The sequence below is a fragment of the Drosophila suzukii genome, chromosome 3 (assembly GCF_043229965.1).
Source record: "Drosophila suzukii chromosome 3, CBGP_Dsuzu_IsoJpt1.0, whole genome shotgun sequence".
NCBI lineage: Eukaryota > Metazoa > Arthropoda > Insecta > Diptera > Drosophilidae > Drosophila > Drosophila suzukii.
In genome coordinates this window covers 14633358-14651513 of record NC_092082.1, presented here as the reverse complement: position 1 = coordinate 14651513, position 18156 = coordinate 14633358, and the positions used below count along the sequence as shown (strand labels likewise).

At 40.4% G+C, this 18156-nt stretch overlaps 5 protein-coding genes across 8 annotated transcripts; 4 read left to right on the top strand and 1 right to left on the bottom strand.

Moving 5' to 3' along the window:
- Positions 1-248: 248 nt before the first annotated feature.
- Positions 249-7463, top strand: SCCRO4 (DCN1-like protein SCCRO4). 4 transcript variants are annotated; one of them, XR_011604325.1, is made up of 8 exons: positions 249-355; positions 941-991; positions 1061-1233; positions 5588-5679; positions 5856-6109; positions 6171-6378; positions 6736-7088; positions 7148-7463. XR_011604325.1 is itself a non-coding variant. In XM_017069221.4 (7 exons), exons 3-7 carry the CDS (start codon positions 1121-1123, stop codon positions 6813-6815), a joined length of 747 nt encoding a protein of 248 aa, XP_016924710.1. In that variant the 5' UTR covers positions 249-355; positions 941-991; positions 1061-1120; the 3' UTR covers positions 6816-7463. The 4 variants fall into 4 exon arrangements, 3 of the variants coding, with proteins under 3 accessions (XP_016924710.1, XP_016924711.1, XP_016924713.1); XM_017069221.4 differs by having other exon boundaries at positions 6736-7463; XM_017069222.4 differs by lacking the exon at positions 249-355 and adding an exon at positions 589-660 and having other exon boundaries at positions 6736-7463.
- Positions 2385-4325, bottom strand: LOC108005852 (lysosome-associated membrane glycoprotein 5). Its single transcript, XM_017069220.4, has 5 exons — positions 4095-4325; positions 3844-3926; positions 3531-3779; positions 2791-3200; positions 2385-2730 (listed from the first exon to the last, which is right to left on the bottom strand). The coding sequence occupies exons 1-5, from the start codon at positions 4192-4194 to the stop codon at positions 2688-2690; spliced, it is 885 nt and encodes a 294-aa protein (XP_016924709.1). The 5' UTR covers positions 4195-4325; the 3' UTR covers positions 2385-2687.
- A 472-nt stretch (positions 7464-7935) lies between the features above and the next one.
- Positions 7936-11303, top strand: polo (Serine/threonine-protein kinase polo). Its single transcript, XM_036816005.3, has 5 exons — positions 7936-8267; positions 9077-9301; positions 9366-10148; positions 10215-10643; positions 10703-11303. The coding sequence occupies exons 1-5, from the start codon at positions 8169-8171 to the stop codon at positions 10895-10897; spliced, it is 1731 nt and encodes a 576-aa protein (XP_036671900.1). The 5' UTR covers positions 7936-8168; the 3' UTR covers positions 10898-11303.
- Positions 11304-11611: 308 nt separating this feature from the next.
- Positions 11612-13687, top strand: alphaSnap (Alpha-soluble NSF attachment protein). Its single transcript, XM_036816007.3, has 4 exons — positions 11612-11846; positions 12596-12911; positions 12974-13294; positions 13410-13687. Exons 1-4 carry the CDS (start codon positions 11755-11757, stop codon positions 13557-13559), a joined length of 879 nt encoding a protein of 292 aa, XP_036671902.1. The 5' UTR covers positions 11612-11754; the 3' UTR covers positions 13560-13687.
- Positions 13688-15295: 1608 nt separating this feature from the next.
- LOC108005889 (serine protease inhibitor 77Ba) lies at positions 15296-18095 on the top strand. The gene is made up of 5 exons (XM_017069279.4): positions 15296-15801; positions 16409-16838; positions 16904-17174; positions 17233-17601; positions 17773-18095. Exons 1-5 carry the CDS (start codon positions 15786-15788, stop codon positions 18037-18039), a joined length of 1353 nt encoding a protein of 450 aa, XP_016924768.4. The 5' UTR covers positions 15296-15785; the 3' UTR covers positions 18040-18095.
- The last annotated feature ends 61 nt before the right edge of the window (positions 18096-18156 follow it).

Below are 18156 nucleotides of genomic sequence, written 5' to 3'. Positions count from 1 at the left end.
CGATGGCTAGGTTCCAGCCGATAGTATCGTCTAAGTTGAGCTAATAAAAATTAAAAGGAAGTTGGTATATGTAAATATTGATCAATTTATTTCTACCTATTTGAATTTTAAGTCTTTTTGAAGTATACATAAACAAACAATATTTTCTAAATAAAGGGCCTGCAACAACCCTTTAAACACTAGTGTTGTTAACTTTCGTGAGCCAGAGCATATAGGAACCGATTACTATCGAGGATAGAGCTCCGATAGGACTGCGCACCCTCAAGAATTCGATTAGCCGATACTATCGCTAGTGGTTATCCCAGCTCTAATTGACGCCAAGAAATTATACATTACATTGATTTTGAAAAATATGGTAAAAATTAAAGCGATTTTTCTGCTCAACTTGCGGGTGTAGACCTAAAACCGGGAACGTCCGGTCGAGTACACTTCAACCCGACATCGTTGAAAGGGACAGCCGTGAATTTAACCAATCGGCGTGGCGACGTTCGACGCAGAAAAGCGAGCACGCGCAGGCCAGACGGTCGGTCGGTCGTATCAGCTGCTGACTGTGGGACCCGGAGGCCGACCACGGACCAATCCCCCACTGCGCCCGTACACCTCGGTCCGCAGACCCGTAGTCCCAGTCCCGAACCGAGTCCGAGGCCCTTCCAGCAGCCGGTATTTCGTTCTCTTGTGTAGTAAAACATATGTACACCACACGGCTGCCGAGTACAAACGTCCATCTGTGGTACACACATATAGAGGTGTATTAAACATATACTATATCCACTATATGTATCCCCCCAAACCCAATGTCCTGTGCATCCCGTAGAACCTCTGCGCTGCATCCGCGATTCGGGGGTGGTCGCTCGGTCGGCCTGCCAGAAAACTCCCCTAAAAATAGCGTACGAGCAAGTGATTAAAAACCCTATTAATCGGAACCTTTCCTACCCCACAGTTAAACACTTTGGAGCAATAGTAAACTGGTCTTATCGGGAAACACAGTGTGGTAAGTGCATCCCAAGTCACCTGCCCAATTACAAAAAAAATCTATATATGTGACACCCACAACCCACAGCAAAACTCAATTTCGACGGACGGAACGGACAGACTCGGGGAAATCACATCACAATAAGTCATGCCACGGGGAAAACGCCGAGCTGCAGATACTATTAGTGACAACATGGATCATGGTCAACCGAAGAGGGCCCGAACCAGCTACACCAGCATACCCACACAACAGAGCAGCAGGTGAGTGCGGAAAACAGGAACAAGAACAAAGGGCCTTCGGTGTTGTATCATCTGTTTCGGGGCAAAGCATCTGATTTCCGACATAGAGACTCCTCTGCCATTTCGATGCCGTATACATTGACGCTTTTCAAATTAGGATAAAACAAAAAAAACTGAAGATAGGTCGCAGCTGTTACAAAATCATTCATGGCATTTGATGCAATTTTCTTATTTACAACTTCATCAAGATTTGATTACCAAGCAACCCACTTACCACTTATTTCAAAAAACCAATTGGGCCAGGAAATTACAAAAGGAGTATCCATCTTTAAAATACAAAATTTGTATTATTCATATCAGTTCGTGGAAATGGCTTATAGAAACATTCAGGATTATAAGCACAAAAAAACACATTTTCCGAAAGTCATTAACCAATTTAGCAGAAATTGTAAAAAAAAATGTGTGTATAGTTTGTTTAGTTTAATGAGTGTTCAATATATTATTAGAAGAGATTATTCATATTTCAAATATTTAGTTCAAATAATTAGAGATTCTTGACTTCTAATAGATGACTAATTGGAAATTTATAGTAGTAGTTTTGCTGATTTATTACGATGGACTTATCATAAAAAGATTAGACAAACCCAATTTTTTGTATAAATGAAAATTAGTTTCTGACAATGACTAGAAAATAATTCATATTTGTACTTACTCAGTTTAATTTAAATTGTGTTATTGATGCTTTTATTAGTAATGGAAGTTCAGAAGTGATGTACGATGATATTCTTCTCGTGCAAAAATAACACTCCATATTAATGTTTGCCAAAAATTAAAATCCCTTGTTTTCAGCAGGCATCATTATTTATTTCCACTTTAATTAAACTCATTAATACTTATTATAAACAAAAGCATTTAAAGTTCCTATATGCTTCCCCACACGCACATCTTTCAATATTTCAATTGGCAAAGTTTTGAATGGATTAAGAGATAATGAATGTTTAATAGGAGGTGCAGGAGATTTTGTTTAACAATGTGTCATAAAAAAGCGAGTATTCAGTATAGATGTTTCGTTAAAAATGCTGAAACATGTGTATAAGTTTTGATATGACGTCCACGATGCCAACTTTGGTCTCTCGCTAATATTAGTTTGCCTGGTAAATAATAGTTCCTGGTTAATAATGATATATATTAACATTTAATAATCATATATGGTGTGCTATTATTTTATACATTAACAATATGGAAGACATTTGCATTTCTCATATATGTATCTTTAGTTGATTTCGATAATCTCTCGTAAATGTTAATCTCATTATTTGCCGGGGGACAACGCTTAATTTTGACTCTTAAAGTTTAAAAATAGGACTACAGGATTGCAATAGATCCAACAAACGTGGGGGATATGTGTAGACAACGATATGATCAAATAGTTGAACGAAAACGAACGCTTCACTTTCCACTTGGGTCTTCTCTGCTCACTCCATGGAACCGTATTGGACCTTCTTGATTTTAAAGTACCTATGGGGAAACACTCGTTAGAACAGCTAGGCTTAGTGGGAGTATTTGTAGAAGTATTACCTCCAACCACCGTATCCGGAAATGGTCAGCAGTACGGCAATGGCGAGGGCAGTACCCACGGCCAAAGGCGCCGTCTCATCGCGATAGGATCCAGTGGCACTGCAGTGAAAGGACGGGCCCCACTTGCCGCTGTCCTTGAACATGAAGCTCTGCATGTGCATATCGCGCAGATATAACTTGGCTATGTGCCCCGACTGGTCGCCGGAATCGTGCGGGGCGTACATGATCACAGTCTGCTCCTTGTCGCACACATAGGATTTTCCCACCGGCGTGGGGAAATACATGGGCGTCTGGGCGGGTGAAGTAAGCTTCACATCCAAGTTGGGGCGATCCGGGTGCTCGAACAGCCAGTTGGAGGATGAGTAGGTCAGTTCAAATAGGTTGATGTACCAGCCCTCGCCCCCAGACGACTGTGGGTTAAAGTTCAAATATTAGTCGATAAATAACCTTTCACAACCTCTGACCTTAACCAGTGATGGAAACTTTCTAGTGTGTGGTTTCTAGATACTTTTCCGTTGTACTTGCTGTCGTAATTGGTTGCAATACATACTCAATACTTGATTGTGCCTAGGGAGCAATCAGGTGTTAATTGAATTGACCATTTACCTATGTTGTTATATCTCAATTATCGATTTTTCGAATTGAATTTTTTATGAGAAAATAAATTTCTATTTTGACCTCTTATAAAACACCAGCAAGTGAAACCTTTGCCATCACTGGTTACTGCCCAACCCACGCACCTTTTTAAATGTCATGGACAGCCGGAAACCCTTAAAGTCCATGGTGAGAATCTCCATGTTGGACTCGACGCACTCGCCACTCAGCTGGGGATCGTCCGGCATATACAGATCGGCCTCCACATCCTCGTTCAGCTTGTTCCGGTACTTGATGCTTATAAGCCCGTCCACCTGCATCAGGATGCAGGTAATGCCATTGGTGGCATTAAATCGATACAGAGAGGCGGTGGCATCGTGGTTCATGGAGGAGGCCTACAAGAGATTCAATCATTAGCCATGACAGAGAAGAGGGAATACCCTTGGTTACTTGGCTTACCGATGGCGACTTGGTTGTGTACTTGCTGACCCGCGGTGTCTTCGTGGTAAAGACACCAACCTGCAATCCCTGGGCGGCGGTCACTGAAAAGGAGTGGTTAGAAAAGGTTTCACAGGTTGTCCCACAGATAGCTTTGTTCATTTTTCAGTCAGTGTGTCACACAACCGTCCTCGACAGTATCGATTTTCGGTGCTCCCACCACCACCTAAGAATCCAACATCCCCTGTCCACCGAATGTCTCTACTACTCACCCAAAAGTGCTAGGAGCGCTGAGCAAATCAATGTTCCATTGATACCATTGCCCAATCCTTGGACCCTGGACAAGGACTGCCTAAAGCCGGACAGTTTCATTTTCTCTAGCAAATCCTTGTGCACCTTGTGGCCAATTCAAATGACTATTTTACGCTGCAGTCTCCGCTCGACGCAACTACGACGTGTTTCCTGTTTCGGGTCCTGCGCACAACTGCGGCCCAAATAAAATCGCACTGTCCTGCTATCTCCTCGAATCCACCCACTACAACTGCCCCACTCCCAACTCACTCTTCCCTTATCCTACGACAGGATTTCACTCTCGCTTTTTGCCTGCGCAGTCGCTGATTATAGGACGCTGGAGGAGATGTGGGTATATTTGTATGTATGTAAGTGCACTGTGGAAAAAACCTTACAGATCATTATGGGTGTTGTATAGAATGGGGATAACTGAATTACATAGATAACCATTTTTAAATTAATTGTGATGTATATATAAAATTGTAACAACTAAATGTGGATACGGAACGCAAGGAAACAACTTGATAACATAAGAAGCAAACACGTAATTAAAATTTTTTAGGCAAACAAAGAACGTTTAAATTTGTTTTTTTTCAAAAATGGGTTTTTCTATTTATTGTTATTATGGTATTAATTGCTTTTATGAATCTTTTATAAATCGTTTCAATATACACTGGTCTGTCTAAGTATTTTCACGAATCAAAAGTTAAACATACTCATAATTCAAACTAACCACATGTACATGTTGGCATCAATGGAACGTCACTTAATTTCCGTTTGAATGATACAAGACTATTCTTAACCCATTTACCATTAATTGAGAATGTCGAATCTTTGTAAAACTATACTATACTATTTAAAAATTTGCCCTAGACTTGAAAAGAAACATTTTTTAATGAAAAAAGTTTATCCAAACAAAACTAATAGTAACTACTTACAAGGTTATTGTATTTACTGTGGGAAGTTCAATTTAATAATAATGTTTTTAATAGGAAAACACTAGAGTTTCTACCTGTGAAAAAAATGAAACCAATCAAAATTTTACGATCATTCATATTGCATCTAATGGAGGCAATGCCACACTCTCTCCCTAAAGAACATACAAGTTCGACAGCCTTTGGTTTTCCTATTTCGATTTGTCATATCTGGGTTGGCATTATTTTCTTTGCTTCCCTGTGGGCCCCCGTTCTTGGCATTGGCCTCGTCTTGTCTCTGCTCTGCCATGTTTACTATCGCTATTTTTAGGGGCCAATACTCAAAAAAAAAAACCGCAGAGGAGAGGCAAGTCGAATAAAATAAACAAAAGAGGCCACACGGCATTAGCGACAGATTCGATTAAAACTCTGGTGTATACGTGGTGAAAGCAAAAACAGTGCAGTAAATTCCATATAATTAGATGGCAGAGTGTGTGCACATTGATTGAATCATTGAACCCCATTGATTAAGTCAAAAACTTGTTGTTTCTATTCCGCAGACGCCATATAAGAGCGGAGGATGGCTTCAGTCAAAAACGTTGTTTGACATGGTTCCAGGAATACACCACTCCAGATGAACCAGAGACATTAGGTGAGTTGAATTTATTACTAAATCTCATCGGAATTAATGAATTTTAATGAATTTTGTTTAAAAATATCAAGGTCTTTTACCTTGATACCTTATGCAAACTAAATTCTAGATATATCTGTGAGATTTTATTTATTTATTGGCCCCAAAAATACTTATGTAACTATCTGATTCTTCAGGTCCCGATGGCATGGAGAAATTCTGCGAGGATATCGGCGTGGAGCCTGAGAACATTGTGATGCTGGTGCTGGCCTACAAAATGGGCGCCACCCAGATGGGCTTCTTTAGCCAGCAGGAGTGGCTGAAGGGCCTCACAGAACTGGACTGCGATTCGGCAGCGAAAATGGTTGTGAAACTGGACTATCTGCGCAGCATACTCAACGATCCCAACTCCTTTAAAAGCATCTACAGATACGCCTACGACTTTGCCAAGGTTGGTTGGGTATTTATTATGATCTATGATCTGTGATTAATAGGCATTTCCTCAATTGTAGGACTCGGATCAACGGTGTATGGATATTGTCACTGCCAAAGCCATGCTCCAACTCCTTCTGGGCAAACACTGGCCTCTGTATCCGCAGTTCGCACAGTTTCTGGAGCAGTCGAAGTACAAGGCGATCAACAAGGATCAGTGGTGTAATATTCTAGAGTTCTCGCGCACCATCTGCATTGATTTATCAAATTACGATATTGACGGGGCATGTAAGTAATATAAAGTCAAAAGTATTTGTCAGTAGCAGGACTACTTTAATTTATATTTTAAATTACTCAGTTTCGAACTTGAATTACTATTAATCAGAAAAAGTGAAAAATATATTATTTACAACAAATAAATAATAAACTATATCACAATTTAATTATATTTGAAATAAACATAGTTTTGGATAAAAGTTAGCGTATCAGAATAGGAATTTTATTATTTTAAAGTGTTATATGATTATTATAAAACAAAAAAGTTGTTAAATTAAAGTGAGTACTAGAGTTTGGACAAGAAATTACTGATAGAGAATACTAAGATTATGAAATACTAAAAATTAATTAATTTAAAACTCTTTACAGGGCCCGTCATGCTGGATGAGTTTGTGGAATGGCTGCGCCTGCAGCGGAGCCAGGTCACCTCGACTTCCGGGTCTAGCTGAGAGAAGCTGTACCGAGTCGCCTATTTCTAGTTCAACTTTGGGAGCTCAGTGCGGAGGAGTTCGCGGAGGAGGAGATATGGGATGCGATGGGAATGCGGATAAGATGAGATCGGCGGATATATAAGACACAACCACAGGACACTCACATCCACACCCACGACCACAAACACAACCACACACTCACCCACACAGAAACACAAGGCATTTTGGAGAGACTGCGTACACTGGCAAAGCAACCAACTATGAAACTAAACTATTGATAATATATTTAATGTAATAATTTATGTATTAACGACAACTAAAAACTAAAACCACATTTTTCTACTTTTAAGGCCTCCCATTGAAAAACAAAAAAAACGAAAAGAAAATGAGAAACAAGAAAAAGAACAGCAACAAGAGCCAAAATGGGGGCAGCTTGTAAAAAGTAAACCCAGAAAATGAAACGATGGCAATAACCAAGAGATCCCCAATAGACCTAATCTAGAACATACAATTGAACTCAAGCGACCCCTTCAAGATATCAGCAAGCATAGTCAAAATCTCAACGAAATTCAACACCAATACTGGGGAATTTGTAGTCGTTATTAAATCAATGTAGAAAAAACAAAACATTTGGGGACTATTTAATAAAATTATTAAGTGAAGATATCTCACTATGCTTTATTATTTTTAATTTAGTTTGCAAAAGGGTGGTATTATTATGTCACAAAAACAAACTGCTTTTAATATTTTTCAAAAACAGATGTCTAAAGTCCTGACAGGCTTCTAACAACTCTTCTATTTAATATAGAACATTCACAATAATTATGTAAGAAACTTTGAAACTAAAAAAAGATAAAATTAAAATATAAATTTGGATTATATCTTTATATAAGCAGTTAAACACATTCAAAAGATTAACGGCTGAAGTGAACAATATTTAATTGCGTCAAAAAAAACCGAAATTTTATTTTTTTTTAATAAATGCCGCTCGACAAATTCAAACAAATAACGGCTGGAAAAAGTGTTTAACAGCACTGGTGATAGAATACCGCAAATAACTTCGATACATACCAGAAAGTGTGCGATAGCCGGCAAAACGGGCATACTATTCGGCCGACGCTTGTCGCCCAATTCATTGGCATTTAAAAATCGAACGGTTTCGGCGCGTTGTCCGGTCAAAATCGAATGCTCGAATGGTCAAAATCGAAAATTGACCGCCGCATCTTTTGTCAATTGTGTGGATCTCCGTTTTTGTGGCCTTCTTAACCGATCGTTCGTGGTAACTCGTCCAGTTCAGCCGAAAAACCAGGATTTTTCGCTACTCCAGGCGAACACCAGTGCAAAAGAGGCAGTCCGAAGAAGGAGATCAAGATGGCCGCGAAGCCCGAGGACAAGAGCACGGATATTCCGGATCGTCTTTTCGATTCCAACCAGCGCAAAACCTACAAGCGCATGCGGTTCTTCGGCAAGGTGAGTGCGGATGTGCGAATGTCCGGATGCGCATGCGGATAAGTCCTGGAAAACATACCGATACCCTCACGCACATCCATCTTCATATCGACAGCCCGGGTTTTTGGTTCCTTTTTCCTTTATGCTCCTTCTTCATCTTTGTTGCTCCCTGTTGTTTTTGTTGCTTTAAAGGAGAAAGAGAGCGGGAGAGCCTGTGTGTTGGAATGTGCGTGCGAGTGTGTGTGCGTGCAGTTGCCAGCCAGTTGTTCAGTTTTTTTGTATTTTGGCGCGACTTCTTTGAGATTGTGAAAATTTTCACTATAATACATAACTCAGCAAATATAAAGTGGCCCAATATATCATCCAATTCTTGTGTTAACCAAATGTTGTCCTTGTTCTGTTTTCCTAGGCTCAAGTCAAACATGTGTTTCTATTACAAATGTATTAACTTAATATGTGTACTATGTATTAAATTTTAACATAAGTTCCACTAGTTAAAAAAAGTTTACAAATATGTGCACATTTTTTATCGCGTACAATATTTATACAAACAATAAAAAATTTAGCAATATTCTTCAAATCGTATGACTTTCATATGTCTAACCTCCAGCGGATATTCACCCTATTTGTGTGTTTCCTATTATATTACAGCGTGTTCTATTAATTTAAGACGTTTAGGCCATGTTTTTCTCCGTTTTTATACAATGCACATTTTTTAAAGAGTGTCCATTATAATTTAACAAAGAGTTAGCTATGCCCATTAAAAATGACCTTAAAAAAAATTTTTTTTTAACCAATTACATACTTTATATATTCCTATATTTTACAAGGGCGGCTTTGCAAAATGCTACGAGATAATAGATGTGGAGACCGACGATGTCTTTGCTGGCAAAATCGTCTCCAAGAAGCTGATGATCAAGCACAATCAGAAGGAAAAGACCGCCCAGGAGATAACCATTCACCGCAGCCTTAACCATCCGAACATTGTCAAGTTCCACAGCTACTTTGAGGATGTGCAGAACATCTACATTGTGCTGGAGCTGTGCAAGAAAAGAGTGAGCTTCGATTGGGGACCTTCCCTGCAAAAATACTTCAATGACTAACCTCTTCGATTTGCAGTCCATGATGGAGCTGCACAAGCGTAGGAAAAGTATCACGGAGTTCGAGTGCCGCTACTACATTTACCAGATCATCCAGGGCGTAAAGTACTTGCACGATAACCGCATCATCCATCGTGATTTGAAGCTGGGAAACCTCTTTCTCAATGACTTGTTGCACGTGAAAATCGGAGATTTCGGTCTGGCCACGCGGATCGAGTATGAGGGCGAGCGAAAGAAGACCTTGTGCGGCACGCCCAACTACATTGCCCCGGAGATCCTCACCAAGAAAGGACACTCCTTTGAGGTGGACATCTGGTCGATTGGCTGCGTCATGTACACACTGCTGGTGGGCCAGCCACCGTTCGAGACCAAGACTCTGAAGGACACCTACTCGAAGATCAAGAAGTGCGAGTACCGCGTGCCCAGCTACTTAAGGAAGCCGGCGGCAGACATGGTTATTGCCATGCTGCAGCCGAATCCGGAGAGCCGCCCGGCGATTGGACAGCTGCTGAACTTTGAGTTCCTTAAGGGCTCCAAGGTGCCCATGTTCTTGCCCGTCTCTTGTCTGACGATGGCGCCGCGTATCGGCAGCAACGACACCATCGAGGACTCGGCGCACCGCAAGCCGCTGATGGAGATGAATGGCATCAGGCCCGACGACACCCGTCTGGAGTCGACCTTCCTCAAGGCCAATCTGCACGACGCCATCACCGCCTCGGCCCAGGTGTGCCGCCACAGCGAGGACTATCGCAGCGATATTGAGAGCCTGCACCAGCAGCTCACCAATCTCATTAACGGCAAGGTATTGCTTTATTGCTTAATTAACTTACAAAATGTTTTCTTATGCCTTAATGTTATCCCAATTTAGCCGCGTATTTTGCAAGGCAATCTGGGCGACGAGAACACCGATCCGGCAGCACAACCGCTCTTCTGGATATCCAAGTGGGTGGACTACAGCGACAAATACGGCTTTGGTTACCAGCTCTGCGATGAGGGCATTGGCGTAATGTTCAACGACACTACGAAGCTGATTCTGCTGCCCAACCAAATCAACGTGCACTTCATCGACAAGGACGGCAAGGAGTCTTACATGACCACCACAGATTACTGCAAGTCGCTCGACAAGAAGATGAAGTTGCTGTCCTACTTCAAGCGCTACATGATCGAGCATTTGGTAAAGGCAGGCGCCAACAATGTGAATATCGAAAGCGATCAGATCTCGCGTATGCCGCATTTGCACTCCTGGTTCCGTACAACGTGTGCCGTGGTCATGCATCTGACCAACGGATCCGTGCAGGTAAAGTCCCAAACCATTGGAATATATATTAGATAACTAATCACTGTCCGCCCCCTTAGCTCAACTTCTCGGACCACATGAAGCTCATCCTCTGCCCACGTATGAGTGCCATAACCTATATGGACCACGAGAAGAATTTCCGCACCTACCGATTCTCGACCATCGTGGAGAATGGCGTGTCTAAAGACTTGTATCAGAAGATCCGCTACGCCCAGGAGAAACTTAGGAAAATGCTGGAGAAGATGTTCATCTAATTGTAGCCAGGCCACTACATTTTAAGGCCGAAAGTTAGTTTAAGCTAATCAACCACGAATGCCCTGGCCAACTTTACATATAGCCCCAAACGAATCCTCTCCCATGCATTTTAAAAAATTGTAGTTTCTGTTTAAATTGATTTGATTGTTCTATGTTTTAGAGTTTATTTGTTTTCTCCTTTCCCCTTCATCTACTGATTAAGTATTATTCATAATCAATGTTGGGCAATCAATCCATCAAATATACGTAGATATGTCTGTTTCACGGTTTTCGTACACGATCACTTAATAAATTTATAAAGAAGTAAAATTAAATGTTTAAAATAAGCAATCGTGTTCCGCGAAATCCACAATTACCCAGTTGACTGATATCGCCAATTAAATGCTGGATACATTATGAACCTAAGCTTAATAGATGTTTTAATCCGTATGCAAGGCGTGAAAGTGCTTTACAGGACAATTCATTTTTGATAAGTATTGGGCGGAAATGCCGTTCGTGATAAGATACAATTTGTAATTGCTTTTAATCGAAGAAGCCTATTTAATAAAATATCTGGAAATAAAAAGATTGATTTCTTGACTTATATTAAATGTGATTTAAATGTTAAGTGTAAAACATTTGATAAGAAGTTTGAACTGCAAAGCCGTTACAGCATTGGCATTTTACAACACTTGTACATGTCATTTCGACTGCGGCAGGCGATGGTAATACTGGCACGAGTGATTTGGTCACTCTAATCAGCTTATTGATTTTATTTTCTCGAAAAAAGTTCCCAATACGTACACACTCGCTGAAAGGCCGAATAAGTCTTAATATTTAAATGCAATTAGTGCCGAGGCGGACATAAATCCTCGACATGGGTGACAACGAACAGAAGGCGCTCCAGCTGATGGCCGAGGCGGAGAAGAAGTTGACCCAACAGAAGGGTTTTCTGGGATCTCTATTCGGGTTCGTACAAACGATATTTCGCAATGGGGAGTGGGGAAATTGCTCTATGTCTATGGTTAGGCTTTCCATTTTTACATCCTCAGTTCCTTCAGATACTATACTATACAGTGACGAAGGGTTTCTTCAGCAGTTCCCATTCCATTATACTCACTATACAATATACCTACTCACGATAATACGTATACGTATAGATGTATACTACGCCTCCACCCAGAAACTGAATAACGCAAAAGTGCGAATCGAACTGATGATAAGTTTGAGACATGTATTACAATGCAGATGTAATGCAATGTATTGATAAGCGGGCCCTATATACCATAAACATATGTTTTGTCATTGTTTAATACAAAATTTACGCATGAGCTTATTTTCATACAGGTTTTGATGATTCATGGTATTTAAAAGTTTAACCATCAAAAGATATCGAACTATTTGTCATAACTTTCCAGAATTCGATTAATAAATTATTTATTTAGATCGTTAATTAGTAGAAATAGGCGGAGTTCCATTAAAATATTTAACCTAAAGTGATTATCGATTGGAGAAATTTTTACTAATTTACTTTTACTATAAAAAAATGTTCAGAAATTTAAACATTTAAAATGTTTTGAAATTGCGCTCTTAAACTTTTAAACGATTGTTCCTTTAGGACTATTTAATGGGATTTCTTTTCTAAAAACATAAAAAATAATACTAACCAATAAAGGTAAAAGTAAGGAGTGAAAACTAACTGATTTCCACAATTTCAGGGGCTCCAACAAGGTGGAGGACGCCATTGAGTGCTACCAGCGGGCTGGCAACATGTTCAAGATGTCCAAGAACTGGACAAAGGCCGGCGAGTGCTTTTGCGAGGCGGCCACGCTGCATGCCCGGGCTGGAAGTCGGCACGATGCCGGAACCTGCTACGTTGACGCCTCCAACTGCTACAAAAAGGTGGACGTTGAGTGCGCCGTCAACTGCCTGATGAAGTCCATCGACATCTACACGGACATGGGTCGCTTCACAATGGCCGCCAAGCATCACCAGAGCATCGCTGAAATGTACGAAAGTGATCCTAATACTCTGGTGAGTTCTGGCTTAATTCAATAGATAGATTATGTACTTACTTGCGATTTTATTTTGTCCAGGCCAAGTCTATTCAGCACTACGAACAGGCAGCTGATTACTTTAAGGGCGAGGAGTCAGTCAGTTCGGCCAACAAGTGCATGCTTAAGGTGGCCCAGTACGCTGCCCAACTGGAAGACTACGAAAAAGCAATATCCATATACGAGCAGGTGGCCGCCTCCTCGCTGGAGAGCTCTCTGCTCAAGTACAGTGCCAAGGAGTACTTCTTCAGGGCCGCCCTCTGTCACCTGAGTGTTGACCTTCTGAACGCCCAGCATGCCATTGAGAAGTATGCGCAGCAGTACCCAGCATTCCAGGACTCACGGGAGTTCAAGCTCATCAAGGTGGGTTTTAATTACGTTTCGAATTCTTTGCATAGTCGAGTTCCCTAGAATAGGGGCAGAACTCATCAACTATTAATTGTTTTCAATTACTAATGGAGTTCTTATTTAATTACAGGTGTTGTGCGAGCATCTCGAGGAACAGAACATCGAGGGATTCACAGAGGCCGTCAAGGACTACGACAGCATCTCGCGGTTGGATCAGTGGTACACCACCATCTTACTGCGCATCAAGAAGGCTGCGGACGAGGATCCAGATCTGCGATAAAATAATCAATTACAATTTCTGATGAAATCGCGTACACATTTATTAAATGCTTTATTCGGTTCGGATATTAATCTACCTATATATAACTAAATGGAAATTAATTAAACGTGTTGCATTGCTAAACCTGAGAGCACCCAAAACAGCCTGCTTAATCGCGTGAATTGAACTTACTGAATAGTCCATATACCCATGTTCTAGAGTTTAAATTAACGCTTATGCAACGAATGAAAAAACAGCAGAGGCCACTGTTCATCTTGCGTTATTACGTGCTATCCGATTCAGTAATATTATTTCCAATACGGAGTGATTAGAGGTGTTATGTTTGTCTGTTTTTGCGTTACTCTTGTTATTTGTGTAAGTAGCCAATCAGTAAGCTAGCTGCTGTTTTATTTGGATGCGTAATATCCCTATAGAAATCCGTATCCATACTACTATAAAATAATAATAACTTTCATTCTATACGTGTAATGTGTTAGATTATTTCGTGATTAACTAAAGAGTCCCTGGTAGTGAGTGATCATGAATTTCAAAACAATTATAATTTCATTGATTGCACAGAAAAAATTAAAACACAGTTTTAGATTGTACGCAAATACACAACCTATAAATAAAATATATGTCCATATACACATTAACAATTACCCCTATAAAAATATCCAAACGAAAAAAACGGAATTCTAATAAATACTTGAGGGTCACATTTATAGATAATTCCATCTCGCAAAATTTTAAAAATGTTTAGTAGATCAACTTCCTATAACAATGTACGATGCAAGTTATAATCCAATAAATAAAATAACGACGGAGCTGCGAAGATTACTCGGGCGCTGAGGCCGAAACAAAAATATCAATTTATTGAATGAATATATCCAGGAAATACACACCACAACTCAAATCCACAACACATTTAATTAATACCAATGCAAAGATCTAAGTAATGCCTCTATGCAAGCATTGCCATAGATATTTCCAATTAAAATACTTTAATAAAGTTACATGCTTGGATTAATCCTGTCATCCTGTCTTCGTATCCAACGATTTTTGTCAATATACGCACAACCAATCCAGTCACATTCATTGTCTTTCTATTCTAGCAACATGTATTTACACATCCTTGTAGGAAATATCTTTCATAGCATAGTTTGCACCTGTGCCGTTGAAACATAGTATTATTTGATTAGATGGTAATGAAAAAAAATATTTTAAAAGTAATAACAAAATCTTAAAGAGCTATTATTAGACAATCGAGTGAAAAAAAATTAAGTTATCGGTATCAAACAGCATTACCTAGGCTGTTATTATTTTTAATAACATTATTTTACAAGTCAATCTGTTATTTTGAACTTGATTATTATATTAGAAATTCTTAATTAGGTTGAAATGTCACTGTGTTTGCGGTAGGAAACTAAGCTGTACAGCGTTTATGTCAATTTGATAAATGACTGGGGTTAACCCGAGATGTCAACCAGTTTCCATCTCAATGTGGTCAACGGATCAGCTGCAATCCAGTAGTATTTCCACCTGACCGTGCGAACTGAGATACTTTTGCGAACGTCATTGTCAAGAGCAACAAACAAAGGCCTGCCAATATAATTATCTCATTTCTCTCGCTCTTTCTTGCCGAACCTGAGTCTGAACCGATTGGGGTCTGTGATTCAGAGTCGGGCTCTCCGGGCGATGACGATGGGATGAGATGACCATATCAATATCAATGCTCTGGAGGGTCGATGGAGCGATCTCTCAGTCATTCAGCCAATGTCCGTGCGTTAGGTTCACTTTATTGTGGGGATCGGGGTACTTTGGGTCTCCCAACGAGTTCTTCGCAAAACCACCAGTGGCTTAGTCCAGAATTTAAAATAAATAAATAGAATTATATAAACGCAAAACCAATACGTGAGCACCACCTATATGTATACCCTCCTGCTGACCGTGTATTTGTATATCTGTGGAATTCCCAGTGCATTCCGGTTTTACGAATCCAACCAACCAACAACAAAAGTGTCTATATAAACGTCGCTTTGTCACTCTGAAATACCGACATCGAAAAACCCCAAAATACATCAATAAAGAGTAAAAAACCTCTCAATAATTGATGCACACCCACATGCTTACGCAAAAGTGTGATTCAATTCGTGTGCACAATCTATAATAACAAAATATTAAAAGCCTTTGCTCTCAAAAGTCTGATAACCGAGGCTCAAACGAACTCTTTTCTCCAGCCACAAAATGCTCAAAATACCAGGTAAAGTTAATCAACAAGTAATTATGGTATATTTCCCAGTACAAGTTAGTTTTAAAGTCAATCAATACGCTAATTTAATATTTTACAAGTAGTCGTGTCTACAGTGCAAACATGAGTATATATATTACGTACATACATGTTTATAAGGTCGTCAGCGGATCAACGCTATCAGTTGGAAAATGCTCATTGTTTACGCATATGGAAATAAACAACTCACCAGAGTATTTTTATAGTGTTATTAGATTTCAATAATCCGGAAATAGGATCATGTGTAGTTGTATCAAGGAATTGGAAATTTAAATTTATTTAAATAATTAAAGAAAAAAAAGTAGAGTATTATTAATATAATAATATTGAATTTAAATGACTAGTCAAAGGTTGGCTTTCAAAAATATATAAACAACCCGCAGTTAAAAGTTATATATTTCGAATTGCAACTAAGTTACAGTTAACATTACTATTTATTTTTAAGGCAAAATTAAACAATTTCAAATTAATTATATAATAACAATAATTTTTTAGTACTGTGTAGAATCAATCTTAAAACGTTATCAGTGATAAGTGTGTGCAAAATGAAAATCGCTATAACAGATCCCTTAAATTGCAGATCGCCTGATGGTTTGGATCCCTTTGCTTTTGGGGGCCACCTTTCTGTGCTCAGCCCAGTCTCAAAATGGCCAAGCTCCTCTTCAGCTCTCCGTGGGAAATCCACTGACCGCCTTCACAGCTCCCGAGGCTTTTCAGAAGGGAGTCAGCCACATCCAGGCCGTGCGGAGCAACTTTGACGAAGATGTCCTGGTCAGCATCTCGCAGGGAGTCCAGGACTTTGCGCTCGATCTCCTGCAGCGCATATCCATCGAAGTGGAGAAGGCCAACAGGGACTTCATGATATCGCCCTTCTCCGTGTGGTCACTCCTGGTGCTTCTCTACGAAGGATCCGAAGGAGAGACCTACAACCAGTTGCGTCAAGTACTGCGTATCAATGTTGAGGACGAAAAGCTGCGCGGAGCCTACAAGGTGTGGAGCTCCTTCCTCAAGTGAGTTATCAAAGTCAAAGGGACTTAATATTTATTAATTTCGGTGCTTCTTTTGTCCCCTTAAGTACGACCACTCCCACCATTGAAGTGGCCACCCTGCAGGCCATTTACACCGGCAAGGATTATCCCATCAAGAATGACTACCGGAATGCCATCCAGAACTACAATGTGCAGCCCGTGGAAGTGGACTTCTATAGCCCCGAATCGGTGATACAGATCAACGAGGCCACGAATCGCACCACCCGAGGTCTCATTCCATATACCATTCTGCCACAGGATATATATGGAGCCAAGATGTTCCTGCTCTCTTCACTCTACTTCAAGGGACAGTGGAAGGTGGGACATTGCCATTACTTGTTCCTCAAATTCCTTGATATATCTCTTTCGATTCCAGTTTCCATTTAACAAGACTCTGACTAGAGATGAGCCCTTTTACAGCGAGAGCGGCGAGGTTATCGGCAAGATACCCATGATGGTGCAGGAAGCGAACTTCGCTTACGTCTCCAACATAGAGGGTCTGGATGGCTATGTCCTGGAGCTTCCCTATGGAACCCAGAACAGACTAGCGATGCTCGTGGTTCTGCCCAAACGCGGGTTCAAGTTAAATGATGTGGCCAACAATCTGAAGACCCTGGGATTGCGACCTATCCTTCAGCGGCTGGCGGCTTTCAGGGAGAGAGCCTCCGAGGACAACGAAGTAGAGGTCATGATGCCTAGGTTCATGACTACCACAGACTTTACACTCAAGGGAATCCTTATAAAGGTGGGTGAATTGCTTGCATCTTTTTTCTTTCGATTAGAAAAAGTTTTTTCGTTACCAAAAAGTTACTTAAAGTTACAATTTAAACAATCCATTATTATTAGTTTTAAAATGTTTAATTAGAATATAACCAGAATTTAACATATTTATATTAAACTTATTTTCTATACTTAGATGGGCATTCGAGATCTATTCGACGAGAATGCCGCTAACCTAACCCGGATGTCGGCCGGATTGTTCGCCAAGCTAGTCGTCCACTCCACCAAGATCATCGTGGACGAGCAGGGAACCACGGCAGGTGCTGTCACGGAGGCTTCGCTGATCAACAAGGCCACGCCACCCAAGTTCCTGCTGAACAAACCCTTCCAATACATGATCGTGGAGAAGGCAACCGGTCTGTTGCTCTTCGCCGGCCAAGTTCGGAACCCCAAGGCGGCTTAGAGATCTGAGCCTGACTTTATTCGCATACCACAATAAATACCTTACTTTAAGCCAAATCGGGTATATTTCTTGGTGCGGTACAAGCTCTTCTTGTAAAATCTTTATCGTCCTCGATTA